Source organism: Corvus hawaiiensis, chromosome 4 (genome assembly GCF_020740725.1).
Source record: "Corvus hawaiiensis isolate bCorHaw1 chromosome 4, bCorHaw1.pri.cur, whole genome shotgun sequence".
Classification (NCBI taxonomy): Eukaryota; Metazoa; Chordata; class Aves; order Passeriformes; family Corvidae; genus Corvus; species Corvus hawaiiensis.
In genome coordinates, this window is record NC_063216.1 from 468875 (window position 1) to 483488 (window position 14614).

General features: G+C 40.9%; 1 protein-coding gene across 3 annotated transcripts in view; it reads right to left on the reverse strand.

Annotated features, from left to right (window-relative positions):
- KDM5A (lysine demethylase 5A) overlaps positions 1 to 14614 on the reverse strand; it is a 47978-nt gene that overhangs the window by 3816 nt on the left and 29548 nt on the right. For all 3 annotated transcript variants that reach the window (XM_048300279.1, XM_048300278.1, XM_048300277.1), the window contains 9 exons: positions 12394 to 12749; positions 11719 to 11857; positions 10672 to 10851; positions 9110 to 9271; positions 7559 to 8110; positions 6641 to 6784; positions 4144 to 4303; positions 3397 to 3617; positions 844 to 1254 (listed from right to left, as the gene is read on the reverse strand). In XM_048300279.1, the coding sequence (XP_048156236.1) occupies positions 844 to 1254; positions 3397 to 3617; positions 4144 to 4303; positions 6641 to 6784; positions 7559 to 8110; positions 9110 to 9271; positions 10672 to 10851; positions 11719 to 11857; positions 12394 to 12749 (2325 nt within the window). The remainder of the gene's footprint in view (positions 1 to 843; positions 1255 to 3396; positions 3618 to 4143; positions 4304 to 6640; positions 6785 to 7558; positions 8111 to 9109; positions 9272 to 10671; positions 10852 to 11718; positions 11858 to 12393; positions 12750 to 14614) is intronic.

The following is a 14614-nucleotide window of genomic DNA, read 5'->3' on the forward strand; positions in this document are numbered from 1 at the left end:
GTGGCAACCTATATAAAATGAAGAAACATTATCATCATACAGATTTTATGTTAGTTCTTAGCCAACTGCTCCTGAGCAAGTTGTCCAAAGTGATTAGTAATGGACATCAACAGCTGCAGCTTCGGTCATTACATTCCTGTATCTGCCATCTTTTGACAAGTATGTATGTATGGCATTCACCTCTTGAAAGTACAAAAGTACAGAAATGTACAGAAAAAACATTTGGAAAAGATTTTTGATCATCAGTCTGTGTTAAAAGCTGACAATCAGGACTGGCAGTACCACAGAGGCAGATCAAGTTTCTTTTGTAATAATCCAATCAGGTCTAAAATCATTGATTATTTATCTCCAACAAGCAAAATGAACCACTGAAGTTTGTAGATCAGTCAGCCTGCAGCATCACTGTTCACAGAGTGTATGCAAGAAACACAGAAAATCTACTTCATTTAGGAACATCACACATCCCACTCCTGCTCAGAAACACAGTAAAGCCAGGAACATTTCTGAGTCAAAGAATTAATCCTTTGGATCAGCCAATGCATATGTGCATGTTGCACACAGTCAACAAAAAATTACACAGCTTTCAGAAGTTAAACTTCCTGACCAAAACAGAGTACCTTTTCCCAGACTAATTTTCCATCTTCCGTTTTGAAGTACCTAAGAGAATAAGGAAGTTCTACAGTTTAATCTGCTAAATCCATGTACCTACCCAAGTACTACTCAATCCTCTCTCATTTCTAACCACACCACTTTGGTTTCTCATGCTGTTCAACTTAAATATTAACTGGCACAAGAGTTCTGACTTAGCACGGAATTTCCTGACAGAACTAAGGGGAAACTCACTTTGTCCTTGCAGGGCCTTTGGCAGTTCTGAGCAGCACACACAGCATTCTCATCATCTGACTCTTCTGCTCCTGACCAGTCATACTTGGAAGGAATATCCAGAACCTTCTTCTCTCTTTTTTTCTCTGTGCTCTCCTTTGCCAGTTCTACCTTTGCAACAACTGCCTTCTCTCGCTTCTTCTTCCGCTCCTCTTCCTTAGCCAGTTTCTTTGCCAGCTTGTTCAGCTCCTTCGTCTTATCCATGGTGAGTTTTAGCTTCTTCTTCTTGGGTTTTTCCAGTTTTTTCAACTCTTTAGATTTTTGCTTCATATCTCCAAAGAACTGCTCTGCTCTCTCCAGTTTTCGTTTACGCTTCCTCTCAGAAGAGTCCCTCCCTCTCATTTTCAGTGGTTTTTCATCCATGCTGTCATCCTTCATAGAAAAAAAGATACACTTTATTCAAATTTCAAATTTGAATTTGATACACAAAATTCAAATTTCCTGCAAACCTGAGGTCTGAGAAATGTACTTACCTCTACCTTTACCCTGATATGGCATGAAGAAATCTAGTCAACAACATACCGTTACAAATTCTAAACAAAAAAAGCACTTAACTTCATTTTCATCATTCTATAAAAAAATTTGTAAGTGTTATCAACTGTGTCAAAGTACAATCAGCCAAAAATACCCAGTGGAAAAAGTAAATTATCAGCAAGGGTAAGAAGGCAAAATAAGCAATCATTACAACTCCCATCTCACACTGTTTTTTAATAGAAGTTGAGAAGATTAATCATTTGTTAGATGCTCTTGCTTATTTTTCATCTGAGGTCAGTCTTGCCTGTAATTATTTTTGAGAGAAAGCAACTGCTGTTTTGGAGATTAAGAAAGAGTAATTGGTGAATTCTTAAAATGTATCATCAACTCAAGCAAGAAGAGAAAGCAACATCCGTTATTTGAACAGCTTCCAAACTGGCAGACATTGTAAATATCCTGGCGTCATCAAGAGCTCTTAAATAACAGATTCAGATCAGAAGTGGGGCTTAAAATTGGCTAACTCTGTCCCTGCAGGTAGCATTCACAGTGACAAGTCCCATTTATATCTGAAAGATTCACTTGTGTAGTCCTTTGTACAAACAGGACTGACTTGATTTCAGTTAATGCAGCTATATACCTTACCCTTAATAATTATTAATAGATTAAAAACATACCAGAAGCCAGTAAAGAGACTGTTTACTGTACATTACTTAATATAGCTACTCCACCCAAAACCAAATCCTCTCAAGATTATTTTACTGAAGTCTACTTATTTTGTATGTGAACAGACATAGAATATATTCAATTCAAAACGAGCAAGTTTTCAACAGTCAAGCAAGTATTCATACAGGTTAACCAGAAAATGTTGTAACACATACACACACTCTACACCTCTCACCCCACTCTCCTGGAAAAACCATTGCTTAACTATTAATATAACAGTCTGGCATATTATTTATAAATTGTTATTTGCTGGCATTAAAACTGCTCTTCAATCAACTCCCTGCCAAAACCATTACATTAAAAGAACATTAAGCTTATGTAGTACTCAGGCTGAAAGGTGGCAAAGCAGCAGCACTTGGGAGGCAGGGGCAGTTTTATACTACACAGCTCCAACTGATGCAGTTTGGCACCACTTTAACTCAGCCACTGTGTATGGATGGCACTCAGAAAATGAGACACCAACTAATATGTTCACCTAACCTCACTGTTCACAGCATGTAACCTTCCGTCCTGTATTACTGTACACCACCAAAAAGCCAGGAAAGAACCATCGTCTTGTGTTCTTCCTGTGCAGCTCAGTAACCCAACAAGCCATCATGTAATCCACAACTACATATGGTCAAATTGACCCCTAACTGCAACTGACAGATGATAAAAAATGGGCTCCACTCAAGTTCTTCAACACAGCAGCTGACCTTCTCTTCCAGCACACATCCCTTGCCCTCCGCATGAATGCAGCTAAGTGATTTTGACTAGACCTCAGAATCAGCAGATAAACCTGCCTGATCCACTGGCAGCTGGGCAAAGCAATCAGGACATCTTCATTGCTATGTCTGTGTTAGTCTGAGGAAGAACACAAATCTTATTGTCTGCATTATCAAAACGTGTTTTCCTCAGTAACAAAGTTCTGTAACATACAAGTATCACATTATATAAGCCAAGTGTAACTTTCCATCTTTCTAAATGTTTCGTGTAACTCTTTTGCAGATTAGTTCTGTTTCCAGGCATAATCAAGAAGAGTGTTTCCTCCCTTAACCTGTTACCTTCTAAAATAAGGTTTGCACATGGGACTACTTGAGAAAACCGTTCTAAATATGGTTGACTGTAGAGGATAGCGCTACGGTAGGAGTGATCAAGAACTGAATTTCTGGACCACTTTTTCTGTTATTTTCTGTAATCTATTACTCTCTCCAGGTGAAATCCAAACATGTCAAGCAACTGAGCACTCAGCTATTCAAGATCATATTTATATAAATCCACCAACAGCCTGTGGTGGGATTTTTGTTCCACACGGGAATATTTCTTCAAGTTCCATACCTCCATGACATGAAGAAACCTGTCCTCAGAGGGTGGATGAGTGGCCTGTAAAATGCGCCAGATGTGCTGAGTTTCATCCAGAGATACCTCCAGCAGATCTCCTACCATCATCAGATCTTCCAGCTGAGCTTTTGCTCCAGGTGACAGCTCCAACACAGGGGGCTCCAAACTGCGAGGTACCAGCGGGCTCTTCCGAGGCTGCTTCCTTGGAGTGCTAGAACCTTTCAGACAGGAGCCAGGACACAGAATCATTAAGGCTGGAAAAGACCTCTAAGATTACTGAGTCCATGCCAAGCCCACCACTAAACCAGGTCCCCAGGTGCCACACCCACATGTTTTCTGAACACTTCCAGCGACAGTGATTCCACCACTTCCCCAGGCAGCCTGTTCCAATGCCTGACCACCCTTCCAGTGAAAAAATTTTTCCTAATATCCAACCTAAGCCTCCCAGGCAAAGCCACATAAAGATAAAAGGAAGAGATCAAAACCAAATGACATACTTGTTACAACAATCTAAGGTGGGAAACAGTAACAACCAAAACACACTGACACAGGTTTATGTATCAAACATCAGGAAACTAACTGCAAAGTAACCCTGCTGTACCTTCCTGCAGACAACCTGTACTGTACAACCCGTATGGATAACAGAGCAGTTCCCCTCCTCACTGACTGCTCAGCCCAGTTTTTTAATCTTAATTGATCTTAATTTACTTTTAATTTTACCTCAATGTATACAAAAGCAAATACCTTGAGAGCAACTTTTAGAAGCAGAGGAATAGGCATGTTCAGCACAAAATGAGGGAGCAGTCCACATGTGTGTCACCACCTCTTCTGACTTAATGGGGATTTCCTCATCACAAAACAAATTGGGCTCCAAGCTGCTGGAAGATTTTACACTGGCATTGTCCTGAAAAAGACCCACAGAAAACATGCAACATCTGAATCCAGAAAATACCTACTTCAAAGTAAATTCTACTAGAGACCAAGCAGTCTGCTGCTCCTAAAGCCCTTCTCCGAAGCACTCCATCAGAGATACCAAGACCATGTGCAAAAGGTAAAAATTACATCCCTACTTAAATAGTGGATGAACACAGGATCTGTGGAGATAGGCAAGTATATTTATAGTTGCACATGAGAAACACTTGACAGGTTTCCTCACTCAGCAGTCCCTCAAGTATGGTCTTCACAAGTCAACATGATGAGAAGAGGCTTTCTCTTAGCCTACATAATTTATTATTTTGCTTGAAAAGTCTGACTGGAAGCTCATAAAGACCTGTATCTTCCATAAAGCAGGGGTAAGCTGAGTAAATTACAGTGACTACAGAAAGAAATTATTTAAGATTTTAGAGGTATGGAAAAAAAGGGCATTCCAGCACAGCAACAAATATCAATATAATGACAATCAAACACTGCCCTGGGATCAGTACTTTTACAGCAGTCTTAAATCAGTTTAAGTTCGGACCAAATACTGAAAGAAGAGGGCTGTAACACCTGAGACTGTCGTGAATGTTTCCATGAACAGAGTAACGATGGCACTGACTTGTGCTCAGCTCAGTGTGTTGTTTAAGACACTGAACAGCTCGAGGCATTAGTTAAGATGGATGCCTGACTGTTTGGATATAGGGACATGTACCTTCAGGTGCAGGAAGAACCCATTAAGGGAGATTAGGAATCTCTTTGCAGTAGGAGAAGCTCTGCTTGACTTTGCATTACATTAGGCAGAGAAACCAGAGGAGCACAGGCCCACCTGAGTAGATTCCCTGATGATTGGAATAGAAGACAAATTTTCACACAACCAATCAAAATTCTTCAGGTGTAAACTAGGAGACGCAAAGTTAAAAACCAACCAACCAAAAAAAAAAAAAACCCCAAAGTCGCTCAGAATTTAATTATTTTTATACTGTTGACTTTTCCATGTTGGTTTTTTCAGTTTTTGATGCATAGACGTGTTCCAGTGTGTGCTCCAACAGATTTTTACTTCTAGGTTTCTACAATTACATATGATTGACATCCAAATCAGAAGGTTAAGTAAGAGATTTTTAAATGATGACAACAGAATCATTAAACAAATGAAATTATGCTCATGCAAAACCCTGAGATCCTGGCAAGCATATGCCATCCTTCTTGACATATGTTTTATCACAGCCTCAGAAAATGCCACATCCTTCAGAAATGCCTTATTAAGACTCCTGATGCAAAGAACAGTTTTGGGGATTATTTTTATATATAAAACTAAATTCATTAAAAGCTGTAGCACCCAACTGCATTCTTGTTGGCATTTCACTGGGGACTGTAAGATAAATCTGTGTATTTGCATCAGGATGCTGAGAAACAAAACGCTAAAAATAGGAGATTTCAGCAAATCAGACCTGGAGAATGTGCTGTCCCTCTATAAATTAGAACATCTACCTTAGAAGAATTTACACATCTCTTAAAATAGCATCTTCTAAAGTAGAGATAACACTATCACTAAAAAGAAAACATTGCTCAAGAAGAAACTGTGGCATTGTCTTTTTCTCTACATATATCAAAAGAACAATTCAACACATTGAAAATACCTGGTTATTTCCACAACTGCCTTTTCTCCTGGAAGTTCTTCTCTAGTTAAAGAACTTTAACAATTTAACTGCAGTTACAATTTCTGAACTGAACCCAGATGCTAATTTTACAACATGATCCAGACGTCTCAAAAAATTCCACACTCCAAAATGGAACACATATACCTCCTTTATATAAGGGTTGAATGAAGAGGAAGGTATGAAAACATGAACACAGCTCTGGCATCAGGAAACTTCTTACACAGCATGCAGTTTTTGAAGACTGATCTTTTTGCTGTGCAAAAACTTTCCAAGAGCTCTCCATACAGACATTTATATATACGACTTGTGGTATCTCGGAATGTGGCATAAAGACAATGTCCATCCTCCAGGGTGTTATAAATACAAATCCCTTTGTAAGTGTATCTTCTTCCTCAGCACTAAAAGGCACCTTTTGAAATTCAAACAGGACTTTGGAAATTTTGAATAAAAACATTACAAAACTTCACAATTCAGTGAAGTTTTGAGTCAATCTCAGTCCAGAATGGAGACATTCAGAAAAAAATCAAGAACTACCTCTTCTGCCACACACCCTAGGGCAGAATATACACAGCTTAAGATACAATAAATATTGCCAAAAAATGGATTAATAAAAGACAGGTATTCTGTATTAACTCCATGCAGACAAACCACTCTGGATTACTTACCTTTATGTCATAGCCATATGTCTCCCTGATGTCTTCATCAGAGTCTGTCTCTTCATCATCATAATCCAAAGTCTGCCGTGGGGATGAGGACACACTTCCTATCACTCTGTTAAAGGCTGACTGCTGAAAACTTGTCAAGTGTCCCTAAAAAAAAATGGAATATGGAAGTGAAACAATAAAATTTCCAGGAAAAATCTGTAAAAACCTGAAGTGTTATTAACAAAGGAAACAGTGGTTCTTTTGGCCTGAGGATAACTGCCTGGACATCACAAAAGGGACCAATCACAGCAAGACGTGAAAAAGCATAGGGAAATATCCAAGTAAAAGGTTTCATTAGATTCTGAGTCCCTGATTTTTAATAATAGTGACCAGAAAGATCTAGATACTGCTCTTCAGTGCTACAAATTATAGCCTCTTCACCACAGCATGACCTGACCTCAGTCTCAAGGTGAAGAGGTCAGCTATGGAATTATCAGTGTTTGACTACGTTCCTCGCTGAAATTTACTAACAAGACACCAAATGCCTGGGAATCACAACCCATGAGAAATTTAAATACTGAGACCTTGGATTCTGTCACGAGGAAAATGGAATTTGGACACCAAGGTAGCAACTGGTTTACACATCTTGAAGCCTGTACCCAGCTGTTACAGCTGACCTGATATTTCTTACAAGCACCTTCAGCAGTGGCTATTGACAGTGAGTACAGAGCAAGAGACCTGTTCCTGAACAGCAATGTACCTGGACAGAAGCCAGCCAAAACCTGAGGTGCACTAAACAAAGTAAGAAGTTTTACCATGTGTAGTCCACAGCTTTTCACTGCCCTCCCCTCTTCCCCATGCCTCTCCAACAAAAACAAGGCATTTTGACACGCTAAATTAGGGCAAGCACAGCAAAAAGCAAGACACTCCCATCCCTACCTGCAGGTCGGGGTTAGCTGCTGCTTTCTGTAGCTCTGCACTGATGATTTTCTCTGTTTTCTCCCGAGCTGCCTGCTCCACCATTCGCTGGCTGAGCACGGAGAGCTTGGCCAGAGCAGAGGACAGCTCGTCGGTGGCCAAGGCCTGACGTGCTCGGTCCTGCCAGCTCATGGCTCGCTCTGTCAAGCACTGCAGGGCCTCCCCCTCCGGCAGCCGCACCGGCAGCTTCTGCAGGGACACCAGCAGGGACAGGATGGTCTCCAGCCGCGGCCGGCGGGACCGCATGCACAGGGGACACAGGAACTTCACTTCTTTGGCCTGCCAGCTGGAGCCCTTCTTCTGAGAGCTCGTTTTGGGCAGGGGCACACAGCTACTGTGAAACCAGTCCTTGCACAGCTCGCACTGCAGCATGAACCCGCTGGCAGTTTTGCGGCAGATACAGAACTTGACTTCTTCGATTCGGTCCACCATGGTCATCTTGGCCAGGTTGGCTGCCCTGAGAGCATGCATGGCTTCAATTTCCTTCTGTTCTCGCTCCTTGAATACAGCCACCTGCCCAGCGAGGACAAAAAACATGGCATGACCTTCACAGCTAAGAGACTTTTCATTTTATTAGCAACACAGGAAAAGAAAAAAACCCAGCCAACTCAAACATATAAAGAAATGTAAAACCAGCCCAAAATTTAGGAACTGCGTGATCTAATTGAAACTTTATCTAAGATACCTCCTCCTCAGTTGCTCATTACTTCCTAGGGTCCTTCTGATAGAGATGCTATGTAAACTTTAGATAACCTTCTCACCATCTACAAAGTTTCTGAAGTTGGTAATTAAATCTGTCATAAAGCCACCAGAAGAACAGGTTCTGACGCCAGAGAAGAAGTCAGACTCTGTTCCATTCATCAGTTTATTGAGACAATGCAGATGAGCATTGTTTCAGAAGCATCTTGGTGACCACATTTCTCAGACAACTTGCACTTCCTTAATGTTTCCCTTCAGGTAACTACAACCGAGCATACCACAGTCAAATAGACTGTGTATGAGCCATATTAATGAGCCTGCATATATTTCCTTTGTTCCCAGGGAAAGGGCAGCCAGATGACAGCAAATTCTTCTGATAAGTGGCATGAATATCCCCCAAAAAAGAGCAACCAAATAAAACACCCCCTTCAAGCCCAGTGCCCACGACCAAGGATTTGCAGGCTGACCACAAAATTGACCTAACCAAACGTGTTGGTACTGGTTAAGGCAGAGCTGCTCCTCATTACTTCAACGTGATTTCAATTAGTGTCAATATTATGAGCAGCCACAGATATTAACCCGAGAGCATTTAAGTCTTACACATACCCAATGGTATTAAATACCAGCAGTTACACTCTGAACTGTGCTTCCCTCTACTTTCACTGCAATTGAACCATACTCGTGTCAAACACCACATTATGAGGTATCTGTTCCAGTGAAATTTATTTATCAGCTCTTCCCTAGGATTTCTAGAAAGATGAGAGACAACTTAAGCCTATGTTATCAGGAGAGAGCACCTTTCATGCTCCTTACCACAGCTGCAGCGTCCCTGGCCTCCTCCAGGCCATCCTCCAGTTCACTTAAGGATTCCAAGTCAAGATCTTTCTCCTTTTCCTTCTCCATCAACTCCTTTGCCCTCTTCCGCCTATTCTTACTGCTCCCATAAACACCGATATCAGTTCGTGGGCTCAGAACCTGTAACCACCAAGCAAACTTATCCTGTCAGAGCGAAGGATGCCAAGGACATCTCATAGAGGAATGACAGCAGTGTCACCAGAGAACAAGAACTACTCAGCAATCTAACACCTTTGATACCTGTCAGTCAATGTTGGGAAAAAGAGAATGAACAGGTAAGGACAGAAGTATCTCATAGTTATGGAATTTGAATGTAACCCGCACCACTGTGACACGGCAGGTCAAACTGACAGCCACTGTTTTCTGATTAAAATGACAGAATCTATTCAGATTACACCATCATACATATAGCTAACCAAAATACTACATGCAGTTAGATACTCACAGTTCAACATTCACTTTAAGGGCCTTTACCAAACAAGTCTTAAAAGCTATTTCATATTTACATCAGCAATTTGGTACTTGAAAAACCCCTAAAAGCATGCTATAAGCCTTTTAATATCAGTATGAGAGGCTGCAAAACTCTTTTAAGGACAAGAATAAAGCTTTAAGTCACCTTGACTAGTTGGAATGCATACTTAAATCTAAAATTTAGCAAATTAAATTCAATGTAGGAAAGCTCAAATTTCTACATTTAGGAAAATGCAAAATCTGAACATATTAAATTATTAGTTAGGCAGAATAATATACAGAAAAAGCTGTATCTAGAGTGTATCACAAAGTGAACAAAAACCACTGTGATGCTGTTGCAACCGGGAAAATCCCACTGGAAAACATTAAACATCAGTACCCCTTTGAGATTCAAGATGTAATTACTGCACTTCACATGGCGCTAGGGAAAGTCACAGAGTGGGGATGCTGTCTGGATTTGGACATCTCACTAAAAGTGAAGACAAACTGCAGAGAATTAACAACAGCATAAGAGAATGAAAAATACAGCCTCTGAGAATGCAGCTGAACTGGAACCTTTTTCCTTAGAAAAGGGAAGGCTGTCAAGTAGATATGATAGATCTTCAAACACATGATAGATTTCTATTAAAACAAGGACAGTGACTACATCCACTGAAGTGAAATAAACGGTAGCTAATTTTTCTTATAGTTACACAGTTTATACAATATCTAATCTATTTTCTTAGCATTTAAAACAGTGAGGCAAGTGAAAACATTTATCAATTTGAGACAGGTCTATGTCCATTTCAGGCCTACATTTCTTCAATGACAAAATAATGCTTTACTTTCCCTCTTCCTTCAAAAGTAAGAGATGAGGCTGTCTACACATAAAACAGGACTAACCAAACAGACTTTTTGCCTTTTTCATTCTTTTCACCTGAGAACAGCTGAAATTACATTCTATCCTGAAAAGGAGCTGTAATCCAGTTAACTGAACCAGCACTGAGGGCCATTGGGACCAGTTTCTGACAGAGAAGTGTGTTCTCCTGACAGGGAAATGTGTTGCTCACCTGCAGCAGACTGTAGCTGGAATTCTTCTTGAGGAAGGTCCTTCCCGTGCGCTCCCTCCAGGCACGAGCTGCAGCCACCTGGGACTCCAGCTGGGGCAGGGCATCCAGGCGCACCGGGATGGGGCGGCCTTTGGCAGACAAGCTCTCCAGCTGCTCCAGGTAGGCATAGTTGCTCCCATTCTGGGGTGAAATAAATCTTTCTAAGCCAACAATTCCACCACTACATCAGTTGCCAGCTTAATTTCAAGCCATACACTATTTTGTCACTGCCTAAAATAAGAGTTCCATAGGAAAGGCAAGGAGGGCAGTGTTTCAATTTACTGTTATTTTAAACTATTCTCTCATACAGTTTTTACTTTAACAGTCATTCTGACATGGCCAGCTGGCTTAGGGAGTAAGACAACAGTCCTTTTCCAGACAATTATCTTATATGCTATCTGCTTAAATCTAAGAGTTGTATAGGGGCTGATGTGAAATCAAGTGGGATTCTCGCTTCAACTCCCAATAAGTACCTGGTATAAGATAAGCAGTTCTAGTCCAGTGATCAACACCTAGAAATACCACAGAACTCTGATCAAGTTATGTGGGTAGACTAGTAGAAGGGGAGGTTACTCAACTAACTCATCTGTTTCAGAAAATTATGGCCACCAGTGCCATTAAATCTTACATTTTAGTGAGAAAATACCAAAAAAATTTCCACAACCAGATGCAAAACAGAAAACCTGAGAGCATCCTCTGCTGCAGCTAAATATTTCCAGTGACAATATGCTGAACAGTTCCAAAACCAAACACCGTATCATAATGAATTTGCTAGCTTTTACATCCACTCTGAAATGCATAAAAGGAAGGGAAATAGAAATTGGATAACCACTGGGGAAACAAATGCACAGGAAGAAAATCAAGTACACAAGATCTGGTAAGCACATTTAAGAGCCATAGCAGGGCTTCTCTTCAGGTCACCTTTGCGAGGAGAGGTGCTAGGAATAAAGGACACATCTAAATAAAAGGATGCAAGCAGAAGATTCCAGTCCCTGCTGTAACCCCTACCTGAATGGCCTCCACTTTGGCTGTCCAGTCTCTAGCCCGCTGCAGGGCTTCTTTCAGTGCCAGCACATTGGGCAGGTAAGCAGGGATGTTCTTTGCTTCATTCACGATGCCCTCCAGAGCCATCATACTTTGGCGTGGTCTAGAGTAAGAAAAACCCAATTCCAGCCTTCTCTCAAAATGCCAGTCATCTAAATCCATAAATTTGACAGGCTGGTGATGCAACTTCATCACTACACTGCAGTGTAGGATACCATGGCTCTATGCTTGGAGGGTGCTACTGGCTACCAAATACAAGGAGGTGAGAAAGCTGATGGACGTGGCACAGTCGAGCTCAAAAGGACACAGCATCACGACCCCTTAACACCAAGAAAGCTGTCTTGTGTAGATAGCATAGTCAGGGTTCTTTGTCGAGGGGGATGAATAGCAAAGACAGCAGCAACACCCACAGCCTCCTGCCACTGTGCAACATGATAGGGAATCAACACTGCTGCCATTCATCAATCTCAAATCCAACTCTTGAGCAATCTAACTGCTGGGAGGTAAATAAAAAACCAACAGCAAAAACCAAAGGCAACTACAGCTTCAAGGACCCAGCTTTTCACCACACTTCTCAAAAGAGGATGAGAAACATGAACATGTGTGACCTCTAAGAACAGTTTGGAAAGGAACACTCACCTGGCCTGCAGGCAGACCTTGGCCTTCTCCTCCCACCTCTCTGAGACCGTGAGCAGCTCCTGCAGCTCCGCCATGGCTTTTTCTACAGCGTGATGCGGTGCCAAGCCCACACCAGAGTCAATCAGCTTCTTCATCACATCCAGGGTGACTCTCTGGGGATCCAAGAGGGTGGATCTCACCTCATCCAGCCACCGTGCCTGCTGCAGTTCTTGCTTCAACCTTGGCAGTTCAGGAAGTTCAACATAAAGGCCAGAGCCCATGTCTATCAACTCCTGCAGCTTGGAAGAGTCTGGGATCTCATCAATCATAGCTTCTTGAGCACGCTCATGAAATTCTTCCACATCATCGAGCAGATTCTGAAGTAACATACAATACAAATCAATTAGGAAAAAACACCCACAGAATCCAGAACAAAATCCTACTGAGGGATCAGTCAGCTGTGATCTTGTATGTGATTATCACATCATCAGTCCAAGCTTCTACACACAATGCTAGCTAGCTGTCACAAGCCAGCAGGTCTGACAGAAATTAAGTAACAGACCATCTAAACTTATTTGATGGCATAATGTTTCATACCCTATGAATGAGTGGCCTATGAGTGGCACCAAACTCTGCACCTAAAATAGTACAACTGCAAATGACTACAGCTCCCAGCAAGACAGAATATTTAGCACTGCCCAGTCAACCTTAGCTTTAAAGTAGTGGGAAGAAAAGGGACATCTGCAAACAGGTCATCATTTCAATACAGTGTTAGGGGCATTACAGTAATGACTGCAATACAAAGCAGAAAAAAACATGCTGAGGAGAAATAACAAGCCAGAGATGTATGAGAACACAAATACCAAAGATCATGAAAATAACAATGGCGAAGTTTGAAATTATTATTCCCTAAAGCAGGACCACCACTTATAAGCATCAGGGCTTTATTGCACTAAAGAAAGAAATGAAAATGCAAAACCCTCTTATTAAGGGAGACAGTTTCACAGAAATCCAACTGCACTTGCTGCAGTTGTCCTCATCCTCATGTTTTGGCACTGCAATGAAAAAAAATCAGACAGCAAACAGACAGGAAAGAATCTCTGCGGGAGATTGATCCAAGGACATTCAACCAGTATACTCAACTGATTCACCCCCAAGTCTCCTCCAAAAAGACAGGCATTTCTGACAGCAAGTCGATGGCACAATGAGGAGCAAAGCCTGCATTTCCTAACCCTTAGCTTACTGCCCTTTCTGCCTGATGCTGCTTTTCATGACCGTCTGGAAATCGGAAAGCATTTATAAGAAAGAACAATATCTGCTTTATAAAGATTTTGATTTAGGGAACATACTCTGAACGTTCCATAGTGACAACAGTAAATTATTACAGTTTAATAATTACAATGCCTTTTGTGCTAGAAAATACTCATCATCCAACATGACAATTATTTTGCTATTCACTATGATGGATAATTGCATTCAAATGCCATGCTAAAAGCTAGTGAGTGCTTAGGCATAAATGATCATTATCTGACTTCATTCAGAAACTAAAAGACTACAGTTTGTAATCAGTAAAATGATAACATTTATTTATTGACTAGTGATTATGCTGAAGCTTCAAGAACACGCACATGCATAGGCAGAGGACTTGAACTAGAATCACTTTCCTAGTGCTGAGGGGCGAGGGAAGATAGACTGGTTGGGAGAAAGCATTATACAAAAATACAAGCTAAAACTGTTAGGAGTTTATTGTATGCCTGCAGTCCTTTCACTTATGAATTATAGTTTAATTAGAAGCAGGTTTTAAATACATTAGAAACAAAAAAAGCCCTTCTGAGAACAATCTTACAAGGTCTACTAATCGATGATGATAAAATTTCATTAATAAATACTAGTAAGTATTTTTAGGTTGTATGTGGAAAGAAGTGAATTAAAACCATGCTATCATATGAGGATGAGAAAGCACTTTCCACTTTATTAGCTGCTGGGAAACTCATTAAAGAACACCTTTGAAGGACAAAGGTCAGCATCAACAAGCCTGGCAAACCTGCACACTAGAGCCCTATGGTTTTCTGAAGGAACCTGTTTTTGGCAGAAACATGCCAGTATTATAAAAACAGTAAGAAATTCCAATATAAAGTCTCTCTTATCAACACTGAAGTATCATGGAAAAGTTAATATAAAATTAATGAATGAAGGACAAACACTAACATACACTTATGGAAAAGAGGCCTTCTCAAACAAA